Raw genomic sequence first — 18618 nt, 5'->3', positions numbered from 1 at the left:
AGACTGCCACTTGAACAGCATATTTTGTTTACAACATCTTGTTTACTCACCATAGCAAGCCAAAACACTAAATGCTAAGGTACGCACGACTTATTTTACTGTCATTAGAAGAAAGCATATGCATTTCTGAAACAATGTCTTGTTTGCATTTTGTTTATTGTGTTATGACAGGACAAGTGGCTACATGTACGGACAGGAGAGAGGAAACATCTTTAATGTGAATATGTGCACAAAATCAGGTTTTGTTCACAAAGCTTACCAAGACACACTAGCCACTGAACAGAACATGCTGTCGGCCCACCATACAACACAACTCCCTCTCATGTTTACATGCAGTACAACAGCAAAACAAAATCACTCGCAATCCTGCTCCGACAGAAAATGCACTTCAAAAGATCAGCCTCAGTTTCCCCTTTGACACACAGGGACATACCCATGCATACACATATAAACCCCAGCTGAACAAAACCCAAGGAATGATCTTTTGAAGTGCTACCAATGATAATCATATACCTGCCAAAAGTGTGTATTAACGGAACAAATTTAAGTACAGTTGAACCAAATCTGTCCCATAAATGCACAATACATTTATTTACTGAACTACAGTAATAGCAGCCCAATGTAAAAAGGACAGGGGGAAGAAAGTAAGCTTTTTCTTGTTTTATGACCTGTTCCAAGGATTAAGGAGTTTATTTTAAGTAACTAAGTCAGTCTGTAGTCACAAATAAAAAGCTACATATAAACCTGTACATATACCCAAGTTAACATCTGTAAATACAGTAAGGGCAAGTGCAGGTATTAGCATGCTTTTGAAAATCAGACTTCATTTTTATGCAAATAAGAATCCAAAATGAATGGTATTCTGTGAAAAACAAGCAAACAATACTTATCACAAGGTCAAAAAGGCTGTAAACAGTGACAGACTAATGAATGCAAACAGAAGACAATGCTATATAAAATGCATTTTTTTTAGAATGTCAGAAAGTCGCACCATAAATGACTCCCAAACCTTTTAACTATAGTAATTGTCATGACAATTTTACTATAGTTAAAAATCACCAAAATAAAGCAAATGATCAACTTTTAATATGACATAATAGCAGAGATTGTGAAAGGTTGGACCTTATCCTTAAAGTACTGGATAAACCGGGTGATTTTAATTCAGTTACACTAGCTACTTACTCAGGGGGTGTCATTTCTGTCATCATTCACAGGGACTCCCTGGGGTGCAGGCTTGACATGCATGCCTTTCCAGTGATCCAATACAATGGAGTCCTTCACAAGTCAACTGTCTATGTAAAGTCAGACATTTTTGTGAATTTTTGGAGGACTACAGCACTAGTGGCGCGCTCAGCTTCAGAACACGCTGTTCGCCTATTTACACTATGTGTTTTTAAGGAAGACGCATGCTGCCACTGCAGTAAGGCCTAGTATGAACTGGGACCTGCAAATATTGCTGCAATCCAATTAATATGTACTTTAACTTTTAATGATATCAGATGAAGAGCTTAAAAAACCCCTCATGAAACAAGTTTTTAAAAACTCTTCAACTGAAATTTCTGAGAGATTAAGACAATAAACACTGGCAGAATTGACTATGCCTGTCACAGATAACAACAGGAAACTGCATCATAGATATTGTACAGACCTAATGTCTCGCGTAGCTGGTAAATAAAACCCCAAGCAATGGCTGGTGCACTCACAGACACAGGGAAAGGAAGTGAAACTTGTTAACTGACATTAAAAACTATTGTATTTTAAAACCAGCCAGGTTATGGAGCACACAGGCCAGACTTCTGGACTCAGAGCAAGAACTTCTAACAGGACTTCTGAAACTTGAAGGAAAGCGTACCCTCGTGATATAGACAAGATTAAAAACTACTGCTTTTTGCTAATTGGAAAGAATCTAATGTAAGTACCATTACCTCATAATAACAACTGAATAGGCTCTTTATTCATATCACATTAAGTGGAAGAAACACAGTCAAAGACAAGATACAGGATAAAGATTCTGTGTTACAGGGCTTTCGATGCTTGTGATGAAACTGAAATGACCTTTGACAAAGTACAAACACACCTATCCAAACACAGATAGTTACTGTTTTACTGTATCACAGAATTAGAGTATAAGAAGACCTCTATGTCTAAGCTGTTCCTAATAAGATATAAAGGATTGTTTTTCAAAATTAACATAGCTATAAACTGCTATTACATAACAGCACACAGCTTAATTTTTCACATTAGTGTATGTATCTAAGATTTGTAAAAAATGAAGGCAAATGTTATAACTCAACCAACAGGACTAACTTAATCAGAGTTAGTCAAATACAGGTGCAAAACACTGGTATGACAGGGAAAAAAAAAACGATCAGAAGAAAGAAGTTTAGAAAAATTCAAACTCATTCATAAAACTGAAAACAAGTACTTCTAATGAGACTATCCAGTTAAAAATGAACTGCAAGGCAATACTGTTTGTTTCTTCCTCTTTTACCAATTCTCTGCTTGCAACAGACAATTTGAAAGCTTCCTTGATTATTTTTTTGTTGTGTGTTCTTTCTTAAATATCACAGGCTCAAGTATGAAAACATGCCTTCTTTCTGTTGAAAGATCTAGCAAAATTTGGGCAAGTAAAGAGATGATTTCACCATAAATGATACATGAACTGGCTGGGAATGACTGATTTGCTAAATAAATACAAACATCTCCTTTTCTTAGCCATTATAGATAAGGAACATCACGACCCGGGCTTCAGCTTATTGCAATATCAATAATAGTTTGAAAATCAGCAGTGCCTGCCCTTGAAACAGGGGAGTGCAAAACATAATTTGGGGGAGGGAAAATCAGCATGCGTCCAGGATAACAGAAGAGAAGCATGAAATCGTTTCCCATATTTTGCAGTTTACTTTCAACTAGTAAACACCTTTTTTGCACTTACAGCGATAGCAACCTTAACGCAGCAGGCAAGTTTGCTGCTTGCAAGGCCTGTCTTTGCTCACCAGTCACATATTTGTGCTTCTCTCCATTACATGGGGATCTGCATCTAGAATTTCATCTAGAATTTGACTAGGCAGGAGCTTTTCGTGGAGCCTTGCTCCACAACCACCCCTCCATTAATCATAGTCTATTTTAACTTTTGTAATAGCATTCAGGTTTGGCTTTTCACCGCTACTCCTTCCATGAACAGAAGTTAAATGCTTTTTAAGAGCAGACTTGTGTTTAAAGTCCATGTCACAACAATGACACTTGTAGGGTCTGTCACCGCTGTGTATATTCAGGTGATCCTGAAGCGTACTTTTGGCAGTGAAGGTCTTCAAGCACACCATGCACTGGAAGGGGCGGATGCCCATGTGCCCCCGGATGTGTCTGTTGAGGTTCTTTTTTTGCGTAAACGTTTTGCCGCACTGCAAACACAAGAAGAGTTTGTGCATTTTTAGATGTCTGAGATAGTTCTCAAGATGCAGAAATCCCCTCGGACACTTTGGACACTGGTGCCGCCATGAATTGCCAGAGTCGTCCAGGCTCTGGAACCCGTTCATCAGACTAGAAGTTCCTTCTGGATTGTCACTGACAAAAGCCTGAAAGTGATTTCCCGACATTTCTGTATTTCTACTTTCAACTGTAGAATTTATCAAGGAGTGCTGGGTTTCTGGAAAATACAAGTTTGTTTTAGAGGAAGTGCAAGGCTGAGGAAAATGATCATTTTCTACATTCGCTACGCTCATAGAATCCATTCTGAAGATACAGATTTCATCATCCTTATATCCGATTTCAACTGCTGATATTTCTGGGGTTTTTGTGTCCTTTCTTTCTGAGATCAAACTCTGCACCGCAGGCCGCGAGATGTCCCCCTTCTCCTGTTTCACAGGGTATTCTGTATTCACTGGGCTGTCTTCAGAGATCTCAATTATTTCACAATCTTTATCTAAAACATCATCCCCATTCCTCAGTTCAGCGTCAGAGGAGTGACACCTCTCTGCAGCCTGATCACCGTTCTCCATGGAAGCGTCGATTTCCAAGTATTTCGACAAAGCTTCGGTACACTTCTCCACAATGTGAACCATCTGGAGATAACTTGCGGCAGTGAGGTATTTCAGCAGCTCCTTCTTTTTGACTTCCAGAGCCCCCGTGTAACACGACAGCAGCAGCTTTCTGCCCACCTCGGCGCTCTGCAGGATGGTGATCCGCACCTGTTTCGACTGATTGAGCAGAAACTGATCCCTCATGAAGGTGGAGCAGGCGGCGAAGATCACCTTGTGCCCCTGGAACTCGGTGTCGTTGATGTAAATGGAGACGTCGCAGAAGAGGTTCTGCTGCCGCAGGAGGTTCATCTTCTGCAGCACGGCATCCCCCTGCTGCTCGAACTGGAAGTGCAGCACCTCCGAATCCGCAGCCATGGCGGGGGAGGCACCGGCACCGCCGGAGAGTGTCACGCCGAGCTCAGGCCACCCCCGCCGGTAGGGCCCAGCCGCGGCCTCGCTCCCCTCGCGGCGGCTGACGGGCCCCGCGGAGCCGCCCGCCGCTACCAACGGCCGCGCCCGCCCGCCCTCCGCCCCACTCACCGGCCGCGGCCCGGCCGATCCCTGCAGCCGGTGCGTGCTCCGCCGCCGGTGCCGCAGCGCCCCGGAACCGCTTCCCTCGCCCGCCCCTTCCGACAGCAGCGCCGGAAGCAGCTGCAGCGCGACCACCCCCACCCCCGGGTGCCGTTACCGCAGCGGGAAATGAGAGGCGGCGGGAGACAGAGTTAGCAGCACGTTTATTAGAAGACTTGGCACTGCTACAGCGGCTGCCGCCGGGGGACACCGCACCGCACCGACCACGGTCCAGTAGAGGTAGCAACGTATCGCCGCCCCCGTAAGGCATCTCGGAGAGCAGCTGCCCGGGGGCTCCCCCTCGCCCCGCCGCGGGGGCAGGCGCCATCAGCGAGAGCACGCCGAGGGAAAGGCGCACCGCGGGCTCCTAACGCTTCTCCCCGGGCACCGTCCCGGCCCCCGAGCGGGGAGGAAGCTGCTCCGACAGCCACTGACCCGCCTGCTTTGGTAATAATACGTAGGATAAGACTTTTGCTCAGTCACTGAAGAGGTAGCTAATGCTCAGTCCATCGATTATACAATCTCAAAAGAAAAACGTCCGTTCTGCCTTCTCAACCCTTACTAAGTCAGGAGGGCCGACTATTTTCCTCCCTTTGTTTTTAAAAATCAAGAGTTAACGTGACCTTAGAATTCCTTCAACAGTTTCTGTTTGTATCACATTTTGATTCTCCCTCCTCACCTTTACTCCTCCCAATGACTCCCAAACCAAAATCAGCCCCACACAATTAATTTTTAAGTCATTTCAACAAATTCAGCGGCAGCTATCTTAAGTTTTGCCAAAAAGCTAAGGGAGAAAAAGACTGACACTTCAATTTTATCAGTTACTAACTTGCAAAACATGTCTTCTAAAAGAAAAATAAATTAAGGAAAGACTCATCCCTGATCTATACAGGAGGCAGTGCAGCCGCACCATACACTGCAGGAACACATGCTACGCAAGCTACCGCCACTCAGAAAAGTGGTGAGCCTAAACCTCTGGTAAACCTAAGAGTTCTAGGATTTTCTTCTTCTATATAAAATAAATAAATAAAATGCCAACATAAAAAAAAACCTAATATATTCAAGGAGTTATTAAAATATTTTTGTAATAGACTTCAGTTATTTTTAGGATATGCAGGAAGTTGTACAGCACATTAAGTTGTGAGACTATCCACTTACCAGCAAATAGTATTCTACACATTAACACACAGATTATGATAACTGCCATAGTTCTCATCTGAATATGCAGCATCAGTAGCAACCACCAATGGATCTAGTCTTTCACTAATCGGAACATTGCAATGAAGACAACATTTTACATACATGGACAAGTAAGTTCATCTTATTCTATAATTGAGCTGCCTCTGTATATTCCATTTATAATAACTCACTCCATTTTAATCTGCAATTCAGAGAAGCATTAGTCAGATTTTTCTTTTCTAATACCTCTTCTATACTCTTCACTTGTGTGTTCCATATAGGGGCAAATCTTAGATGAACTCTACCAACCAGCGCACTTTGCACCGTGCCATCAGTGTATTGCCCTCTTAGATCTCCGGTGTTTCTGGAGTCACGCAGCTGTCTCCTACATAACTCTCTTGGTCTGCAACCTTTCGCCAGGCCAAAAGCACAGACATTAGTAAGAAGTCACTTTTCATCCAACAGATGCGTCCATTTCCATTGAAGAAGCAGTCTTCTGCATTTCTGCTTTTTCCTATGTATTTCTGCCACGGTCTCACCAAATGACCACAAGCAGCCTTTTAACTGAAGGGCCAGGAGTCTCAGCCTTCTCAGACGTTGACATCACCACAGCACCGGGTGGATTGAAAACCTATATATCTTGACCAAATAATTTTTTTGTTTCTTACGAAACCCCTTGTCTCTTCGTACCAGCTTCAGGTCTATTTCAACAAGCTGTATTCTCCTCGTGGTATTGTTACAGCTTCATAATTCCACAAAAAAACCTTCCCAAATAGACAAAGCTCTCAACACTGTCCATTTTGCTGCCACTTTTTCTAGCAATTGTACAGTTTTATTCCTGTCTCTGGCAGAAGACCATTTTCTTTATCGTGTCCATATTCATGTCTGGTTAGATTGTTCGCTAGTTCCTTACAGCATGTTGACCTGGCTCTGCAAGCTCTTATTCTCCACATCTGTCTTTGACGTTAGCGCTATAACTTATTTCCATAAGTGAATAACATATTATCAGAATGTTTGAACAATATAGAAGATTCTGCCTGAAGACAGAATGCAAGTGTCAGATGCAACTGTCACGGTCAGTTTTAGCTCAAAACGATTCTGAAAGTGGGTGGCTTTAAGAGGAAAAACAGTTTTTCTTCCCATGCAAACCTATTTTTTGCCCCAGGAACCTGAATAATAATTTTTAAAAGTTCCAAATAGGTAGATTTTAGGCCTAAATGTATTTGCTACAACTTGAAAGATGTAATGCCCTGACTCCATTTCCATTGCTTACTTCATAGCTGTCCATGTAATAGTTCATGTAACAGTCAAGTACAGTAGTTTAAGAACTCAATTGCAAAAACTGATTCACAGAATCGCCTTGCTTTTCTACTTGAAAGTATGTGGATTTCTGAAAACGTTCTGCAACATTAATGCTTTTTATCGTCCATCAGTGTAATGTCTGCATAAGGAAATCCTGGCTTCTACACGCACATATCAGAAGATCAAGACCAACTTTTGATAATTACATACAAAACATTTTTTGCTCTAACACACCTTTGGTCATACCTGTTTAGCATTTTTAACCATACAATAGCAGCCTTTCACCCCACCCCCTCATTCAAACACACAAACAGTACTACTTTTAGGTAGGAAGCATAATCTCAGCCTGATGGCAAACCTTGTGGAAAAGAGCTGCATTGGAAGAAATACTTATTCCAAATATCAACAGCAGTTCCCTACCGAGGATCAGCCATTTGATTATTAGTCTGTGCTACACTTCAATGTAGTAAGAGTGCTGTTCTACTGGGAATGGTGTTCCTCAGATAAATTAGTTTCTTTCAGCCTGACTGGGATGTGGATAATTCCACAGCACTTTTGAGAAGCAAGATGGTATAATCCCAGAATCCCAATTAACATGCCATTCCCGCTACATTTGATGTTTAAGGCGGTATACAAGAGGTATTGCTGAGTACAGTCAATAGCAATAATATTAACTACAGAAATTGTGCTACCTATACCTCATCCTAGGCTCTGTAAAACACTAATGGTCATGAACTATGCAGGTCACTTAAAAAAAAATGTATTCTTTCAATGTCCAAGAAATCAAAAAACATTATGTTGTTAATGTTCTTATGGCAGGTATTTTTGTTTCTTTTTTCCAAGTTAACTGACATGCGGCCCTTATTAGATATTGAGGTGAGATATTCAAGAACTAAGGGGGAAAAAAAAGAAAACAAAAAAGCAAGCATGGAGTTGTTATACATCGCAGCTTTCAAAACAGATTCTTTTCACAGTGTCAAAAAGCAGTATTTCTCCACTCCAGCTTTGCTCTAAAACCAACGACTGGTGTGCCTTATGTGATGCAAAATTTATGGAAGATGGATGATAATTTTTAGTTTTGAAGTGTTTAGCTTGTCTCAGTACATACACTGGTAAGTGCCCTTTAAAAATCCTCGGTATGACAGCATAAGAAATAGGTCATACTTGCACTCCAGGCACCGGCCTCTCACATTCCAGAGCTGCAATTTATTCTCATTTTGAACAGTTCTATGCAATGATCAGCTAACCCTGCCAAATAATTTAGGGTTTTATCTTTTCATAATGCATGTTGAGGTTAAAAACCCTGAGAGCTTTTAAGATAATGTTGACTGGCAGCAGGAGTTTCTTGAAATAGTTTAGAAAGGGCAAAAATGTGACACAAAAATACTTCATTTCAACTGTAAGGATCTAGGGGTAAGATCAGAGAAAGATAATTTTAAGAGGTAAGTCTAAATTTAACTATATGGAGTGCTTTCAGTTATCCAGTGCTTTAAAAAAAAAATAATCGGGTTATCTCACAGACTTGTCCTCTTTGCTCTTTCCTCCATCTGCCCAGACACAGAGAGGCCTCTAACTGTACAGCAGATGGTTTACTTGCAGCCCACAGCAACAGTCTTTCAAAAGGTCTTAGTCTTGAGTCTCCTAATCAGAGAGAAATGAAACAATTAACCCCATAATCCACAGTAGAGACACAGACAGAAACCTGAAGGAAGATTGCTATTCACAGAAAATATCAAGTAAGACTAAGAACGATGGCTGAAGACCTGCCAGGTTTTGCAATCCAACCCGCCATCCATCCATCCGTAGCCTTTCAGAGCATAGCACTAGTTTAGGTAAGAGCCCAAACCAACTGTTTGCTCCTCTCAGTCATGATCCCTACAAAGGGCTGGTTTGAATTGCTTAATTGACACAGGTACTATCATTTCTTAAACTGAGCACAGCCTGAGGCAGCTTCCCTGCATCCAGTACCTGGCTTGCATCAGCTTGCTGACAGACCTTACTGTCTGTAGCGGCGCTACATGTGAATGAATCAAAGTCCACTGTTATGTCTTGAACGTTTCTTTCATTGGCATTGTCAAAGCTATTTTTACCATGTAGCTGTTTAAGATGTTTCCTCAAAACGGGTTTATGCGCAAAAACCATGTCACAGTAGTTACACTTATGGGGCTTGTCCCCACTGTGCAGGTTGAGATGGTCCTGTAACGAACATTTCTGAGAGAACGTTTTCCCACAGATCTTACATTGGAACGGTTTGATGCCTGCGTGCACTCTCATGTGCCGGTGGAGATTGCCTTTCTGGGTGAATGTCTTGCCACAGAGTAGACACATAAATAGTTTATGCATCTTTAAGTGATTAGCATAGTTTTCCAGATGCCGAAATACTCTTGTGCACTTTGGACACTGATGGTGCCACTGGAGGCCTTTGTCTATACCTCGGTTGTTAGGCCCAAACATATCTTTAGAGGCCAGAATGATGTTATCACTGCCAGCATAGGAAAGGGCATAGTTGTGGAGGTGGTTTTGCTCTATTTCACTTGCTCTGTTTTCAACGGTGGAGTTGATAAGAAAGTGTTGAGGCTCTGAAGAATGCAGTGCAGTTTGTTCAGAAGAAATAAACTGGTTCTGATCCTTCTTATTCCTAACTTCTGTTACCTCCCCAATGGACTCCACCTTGATGATCTGAATATCACTGTCCTCCATGTCCATACTGTCTTCTGAAGGTTGAATACAAGGCGAATCTTGCTGCAGAGAGTCGTCATCTCCCTGATGTTCCTTCAGCTCAGAGGAGTCACTTTGCTGTTCGCACCCCTTGCTTTCCAACGGCTGCTTTGGTTTTATAAACTTCCAGAGGGCCTGTGTACATCGTTCAACAATGTGGCTCATCTGCAGAAAGCTCGCGGCAGTCAAGTAGTTCACCAGTTCCATTTCAGGAAACTCCAGAATGCCGCTGTAACAGGATAGAAGCAGCTGCCTCCCCACCTCCGAACTCTGCAGGATAGAGATTTTTACATCTCTGGAGTCATTTAATAAGAACTGATCTCTTAAAAAGGGAGAGCCAGCAGCAAAGACAATTTTATGCCCATGAACTTCAACGTCATCTATATGGACCACGACATCACAAAATTTATTTTCTTCCCTCAGCTTGTTCATTTTCTGTAACATTGAATCTCCATAATTGTCAAACTTGAAGTGAAGAATATCTGATCTTTCTGACATTTTGGCACACCTAAGGAAAAGCAGCAAGAAAAAAAAAAACCACATGAGAACGTTTTTTTCTAGAATGCAAGTTAGAAGGGTCTAAAGTAATAAAGTGTGTGTTTAATCAGATGTTATACTTTATCCAAGATAAATCTGTTACAAGTTAAAAGTCAAATCAAGTTTACATCTCGCCTTACAGTATCTTTTACCTTTTTTTAATTTAATGCAGCTTGAATATAAAGTAGAGGTGATATGACAGAAAGTTTCCTGAAGCAGAATCCTAAAGAGTTAAAATGTTTTCCACACTACTTGTCTGGAATTTAAAGGGAAACCATAGGAGTATTTTTAGCAGCCTTAGCTCTTGTTAACTTCTTCTACATTAAAACTCCTCAGAGATTTTGTCTTTACCAAATAACAATGATGTTTCTTTAGCTGTTGCTTCTTGATTTCCTTTAATGCCTAAATAGCTGTCACAACAAATGAATTCAAGATGAGACAGAACCCGGCACTTGCCAGACATACAAACATCCCTCTTAACCTTCAGCATCTCTTATACGCTGCTCTTAAGAATTACAGTCCAAGAATAATGGCTACAGTTCCTCTAGGACACTCCACAATTTCCTGTAATGTTGACATAGGACACGGGTCATTGGCAGTAACTGTAATTTCAACAAGCCTTTCAGCAGGAAGGACTACGCAAGCTTTGTGATTTTTGCAGCACTAGATTTAACTCATCATTTTAGACCGTCTTTTCAGTTTTTTTGCAGGGGTTGGTTTGCTGTGTGTCGTTTTGTTATTTTTTTTTAAAAAAGTTCACAGAAAAACATCTTCCAAATGGCTCCTCATTATATAAATGATGCCTTCTATGCTCCCTGTTCTGAATAGCTGGGTAAGGTAGGAAGTCTTGTTTCTTGTCGTCATCTTTAGAGAATCACTCCTCTGGGAATTTTGTTCTTGTTTGATAGCATTTGGAATGAAGAACAGTGGATCTTCCATAAAACAAGTATCAATCTTTTGTCTTTCAACAGTTCTTTAAAGAATTTGTAAGATTACAGTGATTCTCAGTGAACCACTGTTCATGCAATCCTGCCAGAGAACTAGGATTGCAGGAAGTGAAGAAATCACAGGAGACTAAACGATACAAGATTTGGTGAGATAAAATAACAAAACAGAGCAAAGCTTACACCTCACAACTATTACAGACACCACATAAAGCTTGAAAGGAAGCTTTGAAGTTTAGGGATAAAAGCAGATACTGCTCTCTTGGGGCATGAAATATCAGCTCAGTGTACACAACAGGAAACAGAGTCATGCCTAGTGTAAATGAATGAATACACAAGATGGGTTCAGAAAGAACGTTTTTAGAAGTATGTGTTGATAATCAGGGTTGTTTCAATTTGCTGATCAGACATCATTCGGAGACTTGACCTCCTCACTACTCAAGCCCATCAAGCATATCTTCTAGTGTACAGTGTACAAAAATTAGAAAAAGATTTCAAAAGCCTTCAGAAACAAGGGACCACAGAAAGTTCAGAAACGGGTAGCATCGCTCTGCAGTACAACTAGTTCTGCTGAATCTACAGAAAGTAAAGCTGCCAGTCTCAGTCATCCTGTGTTCAGTGCTGCCTGACTCATCCCCATTTCTAGGGCAAAAAGTTTAATTTTATGAGGCAGTAGCCTTTGGCAGATATAAACAGTAACAACAGATCATCATGAAGTGTCTTCAGTGAATTTTAGGCATTATTGAACTGCTTCTTTTTGTGTTTTCTATTGGAAGTGATGAAGGAAGTCTCCTTGTTTTTTCCACCTTGGGACAGTACAGTATAAATGCAGTTAAAGTGCCCATACCAAGGTAACAGCATATTGTGCCGTTAACCAGACACAACTACTCCAGCCACTCAACGTTCCTCAGGCAGATTACAAGAGTCACATCACGAGAAACCGAGAACAGAAGTGACTTGCCCTGGCACACATTCAGTTCCCACTACTGCTGATCCCCGAGAACAAAAGCCCATCCAATGAACCCCAAACCCTCTTTCTCGGGACGGTGCCAGACCAAACCTAACTTGCGGTTAGCCAGACCCCCCGCAGGCCGAGCGGGAGGGCAGGGCTCCCCGCGCAGCACCTCCGCTCTGGAAGCGGGTGCTCCCGCGGCTTTCGCTGACCGCAGACGGCCACCGGCTCCTGCACGCGTTCTTCCCGGTGACCGGGAAAAGGATGTTCCAGCACAGCTCAGCTGAGAGCCCGCGCAGCTTTTCAAAGCAGTGCCCAAACGCGAAGTCATTTGCGAAGCGGGGGGAGGCCGCTGTCCGCGCCCGGCCCCGCCGCCCCGCTCCCCGGCCCGCGGAGGGAGGGAAGGAGCAGGTACCTGTAGGGCCGGGCCGCGTCCCCCCGCTGGCACCCGCGGCCGCTCCTGCCGCAGCGCACGCCGCGGCCTCCGGCTACGGACCTAGAGAGGGGAGGAGAGCCGCCGTGAGCCGCCGCCCGGGCCTGGGGTCGCGCTGCCCCAGCGCCAGGCCGGGCCCGGCCGCCAGCCGCGCCCCCCGGGCGGCCCCGCGACCCGCCGCGCCCCCGGCCGGGCCGAGCCGCCCGCCGAACCCGGCCAACGGCGGACGCGGCGGCGGGGGGGGCGGGAACCGCGGCCCGCTCCGGACCCCGCTCCGGGGCCGCCGCCCGCGCCCCGCCAGCCCGCCGGGACCTACAGCCGCCGCCGCAGCCCAGGACGGCGACTCGGAACCGCATTGTTCGGCCGCCGGAAGCGCTCGCGCGCCCTCCGCCCCGCACCCGGAAGCGCCTGGCGGGGCGCCCGCCCCCTCCGTCCGGTCACGTGGTGGGCGGCAGCGGCGGCCGAGGCCCGGCACCGGGAGGCGGCGGCAGCGGCGGCGGCCGGGGTAGGTGGGGCTCGCGCTGCCGGCGGGGTCTCGTCCGCCCCGTCCCTCCGCCTTCGGGCCGCCCCTCTCCCACCGCTGCTCGGCGACCTCGGCTCGCTCCCGGGGCGCCTGCCAGGTGCGTGCGGGCGCTGCCCCGCCGCCGCGCCGGGGCTTCATCGCCGCTCCAAGCCCCTGACTGGCGAGAGGCGTGCGGGAGCTGGGGGCCCTCCCGCACCCCGTTATCGGCGTGTTTCCCCCCGCCCCGTCCCCCTGGGCCGTGTCTCCCTCCTGGTGCGGTGCCCTCCCGCCCCCTGTCCCCTCCGCCCGCCGGGGGCCGCGGCCTCGGCGCGGAGCCGCCCGGCAGCAGGCGCGGTGGCGGCGGGAGCGGGCCCGGGAGACCGCCGCGGCCCGCACAGGGCCGAGCGATGCCGCGTTCCCGGGCCCAGTCCCGGGGCAGGCAGGAGGCGCTGGGTTGGGCCCGTCCTCGCCAGCTCCCCTGGCCCCGGGCGGGGAGGACAGGGGGGACGCGTCCCGCTCCTCACGCCCTTCCAGCCTGGAAACCCGTAAACGTTCCCGGGGCCCCTCAGCGCGTACCGGAGGCGCCGGGTTTCGCTGCCGCGGCGGGGCCGTCCTGTCCCGGGCTGCGCTGGGCTCCTTTGGGGCTGACGCTGATTTGCCGGCCAGGCTTTCCCTCTCCGCGGCCTGGCTGTGTCGGTTGTTGCCTGTTGCTTCCAGGTGGATCCTAAGTTGTGGCACTTCATCGCGTCCCGACACCTTTATTTGGTACCGTAACCTCGGTGTTTCTCTCCTTTTTATTCCCATCCTGTAGGCAAAGACACGTTTGTTTCACTTAAAATATCCCCAGAAGATAATTTTTAAGGGCTGATTGAGTCAGGAACGAAAATTAAGTATAAACAAACAGACTCTGCTAAGTTGGTTTAAAAACATGCATCAGCGAAAATTACGTGAGAATTGAGCTAGTAGAAGTAGACTTTGTGGGTTTTGTCTGTGTAGGTATGCCTGTTCAAGGCTTTTTGGGGAAGAGGAGGAGAAGGAGAAAAAATACTCAGGAGAGGTGAATACTTTGGAGAGAGGGAAAAGAGCATGTTTATTTCTTAAATACAAGTTGGAGATCGAGTACTGCTTACCTGTATTGTTACAGAGATATAGCACGGTTTATATTCCCAATTTTATTCTGCTTACAGGTTTTGTTAAAGCACAACCTGATGTGATTTCTGAGATTTTTGGCTACTTTATTAGAAAATGCGTAACCACATGGAATTCCTCAGTGCTGATTAAATTACAGAAATGCTGTATTCTTTTTAAAGGCCTCTACTTAACATTAAAAGGTCAAGGACCTGAGCAAACTTAGTTTTGTGTACACAGTAAACAAATTAACAAATGGAGCTTGGCATAGGGGTGCCCTTTCATTTTCCAAATCCAAGTGCAGACAGCTTTTTGTAGCATGCACCAATTGTAACTCTCCTTTTTTCAGTTATTTCACAGCTCATTTTTAAAGTGCTATGTTTGCCTGGTAAGCACAACTCTCTGTTTCTGTTTGAATCCTAATGAGAGAGGAACTCCAGAAGCTTATAGAGCATCCTCTTCAGAGTTTGTTTAGCCTGTGGCTGCACTGCCTGTATCCCAGCCTCCAGCCTGTGTTGTGTCCTGCATGTCCCAGCTCCCCCGTGCAGACAGCACATAGATGTGCCTGATGCTGATCGAGCATCAGCTGCGGAGCATGGGTGAAGCGCTTGTTCATAGCTAATTCATTCCAGCAACATTCTTGTGATGGGCTAGCTAAGGCAGTGTCAGCATTTCTTTTATAAACCATGGTTTCCCAGGATCTGGCGCATGTTTCTGGGGTTGGAGAATTTGCTTATTACAAGAGCCTAAAATTAGAGTTTTGTCCTCTGAGCAGATAGTTCAAATTAAGATTAAAAGCAAAGTTATATTGGTAATAACTATGAATCCGTTAAGGGTTCTTAACAAAGATTGCATTAGCTGAACTCATGTTTTGTCTTATTCCTGGTTTTGCGCACAGTGGCTAATGATTCACTCAGCTTCCTGAGATCTGCACTTCTCTGCTCTTGAGAAGGGGGGGGGTGTTGAAATTTGAGGCAGCGTTGTCTCCAAATAAATACCGTTTCTTCTGGCTCTTGAGGTTAGTGGGAACACCTGTGGCTGTCAGTGTGTTTTAAAATGAACAGAAAAGTTAGTATTGTAGTTGCTGGTTTTTATTAATTACTCTCTTTAGTCACCCTAAATCTTTATTTTCACATGCAGTATTCCACTGGCTTTCTTGCTTCATTTTGATTACAAAACACTTCTTGTTGCTTTTGAGAATGTGTTTTGCACAGGGAAAGTGGGTAAAGATCGAACATATGATTATGCAGACTAATCATGTGATATGTGAGGGGAAAAAAGGTTGCTAGTGATTGATCTGTTGCGTATGTTTTTTTTCCCAAAGCTGCAATAAAATACAGGCAGTGTGTATGTGCTCAGAAAAAGTCAAACCACAGCTCCTTTCCCACGTGTCTGTCAGTGTGACATCACTTTTGCTTTTACATTTCTTATGCCGCTCAGGCTGAAGCACCCGGCACGACCACCTGTAATGACGGCATTGAGCTGTGGCATTTTCCAGGCTTTTTTCAAGATGTACTGTGTATTTATAAAACAATAAATGCACAGTATTTGAATTGTGAAGGTAAAAAATCACAGATGTCAAAGACTGTAAAGAGCTAAGAATCCTAAAGAATGCCGGCTGATTTGTCATAACAGCTTTGCAAAGTACACTGTAAAGCTTCTGAACTCTGCTATGAATTCCACTTTTCACCCACACTAAAATGCTAATGATGAAAACTAGGAAAGTAGAACTTTGTGTGTTTAAATTGAACCGTACTGGATATTATTGTTAAGTTATGCATAAAACCAGAGGGATAGAAATAGAAAATACGTTATTTTCAGTGAATCAGTTTGCATTGAGTCAGTCACCTCAGTGTCTTGGCTGTGTGCTACCTCCTTGTTTTCCTTTTTTTTTAACATTATACTTAGTGTTTTATATATTTTAGGGAATTGAGGATAGAGGTTTATTTTGCATGCCAAGCTTTCTGACTTTGCTGTTCAAGATAGCTTCTTGAATTATAATATTCTTCAGTAATTTAATTAACATTGCAGTATTGATCTTCTAGGTCTGGTGCGTTCTTCATCAGATAGACTGTAACTTTGTGGAATTGCTATAGGAACTGCAGCTGAAGTACAAGAAGTTGAGAAAGATATGAATGGAGAAAGAATCTCTTTTCCTCTCCAGTTTGCATACCTGTTCTCACGCTTATTCTCTTTTCTGCTCTGCAAACCCAAAACTTAAGTATAGTTTGCATTGTATTCCCCTTTAAATTCAGTGCTAGGGGTGCTATGTCTGCTGTTGACTTAAATGTGACTGCTGTTTTAAACAGAGAAGTTTGCAGCTGGAACATTGATTTTTCTGCTCACTTTCTGACTTTTTGTGTGGCTATGGATGTTCTGAACACTGGAAAATGGGCGCCCCTTGGAAATGGAGTGAGAGCAGCCGTAGTTATGAGTTCCTTGAGTCACTTGTGACACGTGTCTCAAGGTGGCATTCAGGCCTCAGTCTCTTACAGTGATGCAGAATAGAAAAGTTTCTGGTTTTCTTTTTTTCTTATACTGTTTGTTTTAAGCTCTTTTAAATTCATTCTGGCTGTACTTAACAAGGAAAATTTTGATCACGAGTTACAGGTCAGGTGTCAAATACTTGGGAGATGATAGGAAAGTAAAGGATAAATATTTTATACATCTATGTAATTAATCATGAACTTTGATAGGTTTGTTTTCCAGTTGTTTGAGATTTTATCATGGTGAATGGTGTCTTTTTTGTTCCTTTGCATGCATGTTATCTTTAATGCAGAAAGTAAGGTAGGTTGCTACTGTTTGGTAGCTTTAAAGATAGTCAAGAACATTTTTTAAAAGGTAGTTTGATTCTTGGCTTCACATTGTAGCATTGTGTAACAGCAGCAAGCATAGCATGAAGGTGAATCCCATTGAGAATCAGAATTTCAAATAAAACTGAAACCAGTGATCCAAGAGCCAGCTGTGTTGCCTTTCTCATTTTGCAGCTTTTTCCAATGGCCTTTTGTGTGAGGAGAGGCCAGGATACCCATTTAATTACACAGATGAGCAAAGAAATAAGTTGTTAAAAATTTGCCTCTTAGTATGCGTTTTACCTAGACACTCTGTCTCCTGTAGAAGTGTAAAGACACCTTCAGGCAAATACTACATTATTGCGGTGTAGTTTTGTGTCAGGAACCAAACTACGCTGAAATCAAAAGCTCATGTTTTATTTATGTTGAAACAAACTGAAGTCTCTTTCCTTGTAAGGTATGAGACATTGGCTGCTTCTGAGAAACATCAGAACTTGAGATCTGCTCTTGGCTGGGGTCTTTTCTCTTACCACTCTAAAATGTGAGAACAGAAAGTTTCAGTTCTTAGACAAGTTTCAGGTATTACCAAAGAGCACTGCCACTGCTGTTGGTTGTTTGGGCTTTTTGATTCCAGAGGAGTCATAAGCCTGCCACACTTAATTGCTCTGCTGGCCTTTGATGTGTGCCCTTCTAGGCTGGCCTGTATTTTAATGAGCTCATAGGCTTTCTGTTGTTGATTCTGCCATTGTGAGTTTTCTGATTCAGGTAAAATGATCCGTGTGGTAATCTGCAAGGAACAGAGGAAATAAAATGCATGCAAAGCAAAGCATGGGAATATGGAAATTTTGGTTAACTTCAGGCAATATTTTAGCCTTAGTATTTTAAGACTGTGCTTTTGCACCTCGACTATTTGAGCATTAATCCGATAAACCTCAGTGGCCGATTCCAGTGTGGTTGGGTAATTGAGCCTTGCTTGCTGATACATCCCTAATAAACAAAAGCTTACAGTAGTCTAGTACATTGTCCCCTTTCCTGTGCTCTCTTGTGTAATTTCAGTAAGAATTTTGCTCAATGTAAGGTTGGCAAAGTTGGGCTAATCAAGACCCTCTGCTGTTGCAATTCTGTATTGTGAAACTACTGTAGGGGTAAGGCTAAGCCAGCTGTGCGCGGGGATCAAGTGTGGGGTCTGTTTACACCATGCTACTTAAAAAAGGAGTATGCAATAGCCCAGCATACTACTACTTTAATTGAAGTTCATGTTGGTGAAAGGTGTCAGATTGAAAAATTTTGGGAATAGGTTAAATTAACACTTCAAGACAGATGCACTGTACCAAAATAAATTGCTAAATTGATCCTTGCCTTGATGGTCTTTACAGCTGCTTGTGATCAAAGCCCGCTCTTCTACTCATACTGTCTTAGCGTGGGAGATGAGTTTGCACTCTGTGAGTGAAAACAATAAAGCCAAGGTGATATTAAGTGTTTGAAGCTTATTTTTATTCTGTGTTTCAAAATATTTGATTTAGTTATTTTCAGATGATCTGT

General features: G+C 43.9%; 3 protein-coding genes across 11 annotated transcripts in view; 1 reads left to right on the top strand and 2 right to left on the bottom strand.

The window, feature by feature from the left end:
• Positions 1–138: 138 nt before the first annotated feature.
• On the bottom strand, positions 139–4741 carry ZBTB6 (zinc finger and BTB domain containing 6). The gene has a single exon (XM_054848931.1). The coding sequence runs from the start codon at positions 4392–4394 to the stop codon at positions 3111–3113; it is 1284 nt and encodes a 427-aa protein (XP_054704906.1). The 5' UTR covers positions 4395–4741; the 3' UTR covers positions 139–3110.
• On the bottom strand, positions 4735–13041 carry ZBTB26 (zinc finger and BTB domain containing 26). Of its 3 annotated transcripts, none has more exons than XM_054848927.1 (3): positions 12971–13041; positions 12637–12717; positions 4735–10296 (listed from the first exon to the last, which is right to left on the bottom strand). In XM_054848927.1, exon 3 carries the CDS (start codon positions 10284–10286, stop codon positions 8970–8972), a length of 1317 nt encoding a protein of 438 aa, XP_054704902.1. In that variant the 5' UTR covers positions 10287–10296; positions 12637–12717; positions 12971–13041; the 3' UTR covers positions 4735–8969. The 3 variants fall into 3 exon arrangements, with proteins under 3 accessions (XP_054704902.1, XP_054704901.1, XP_054704900.1); XM_054848926.1 differs by having other exon boundaries at positions 4735–8711; positions 9311–10296; positions 12637–13027; XM_054848925.1 differs by having other exon boundaries at positions 12637–13027.
• A 13-nt stretch (positions 13042–13054) lies between these two features.
• Positions 13055–18618, top strand: part of RABGAP1 (RAB GTPase activating protein 1) — a 72453-nt gene continuing 66889 nt past the window's right edge. For 3 of the 7 annotated variants that reach the window (XM_054848905.1, XM_054848904.1, XM_054848902.1), the window contains exon 1: positions 13055–13159. The gene's annotated coding sequence lies outside the window, so the exon portion shown is untranslated. Of the gene's footprint in view, positions 13275–18618 lie in introns of all 7 variants that reach the window. The other 4 variants (XM_054848906.1, XM_054848909.1, XM_054848903.1 and 1 more) reach the window with 4 other exon arrangements.

This window comes from Grus americana, chromosome 20, assembly GCF_028858705.1.
Source record: "Grus americana isolate bGruAme1 chromosome 20, bGruAme1.mat, whole genome shotgun sequence".
NCBI classification, from domain to species: domain Eukaryota; kingdom Metazoa; phylum Chordata; class Aves; order Gruiformes; family Gruidae; genus Grus; species Grus americana.
This window is presented reverse-complemented; position numbering and strand designations above follow the sequence as displayed.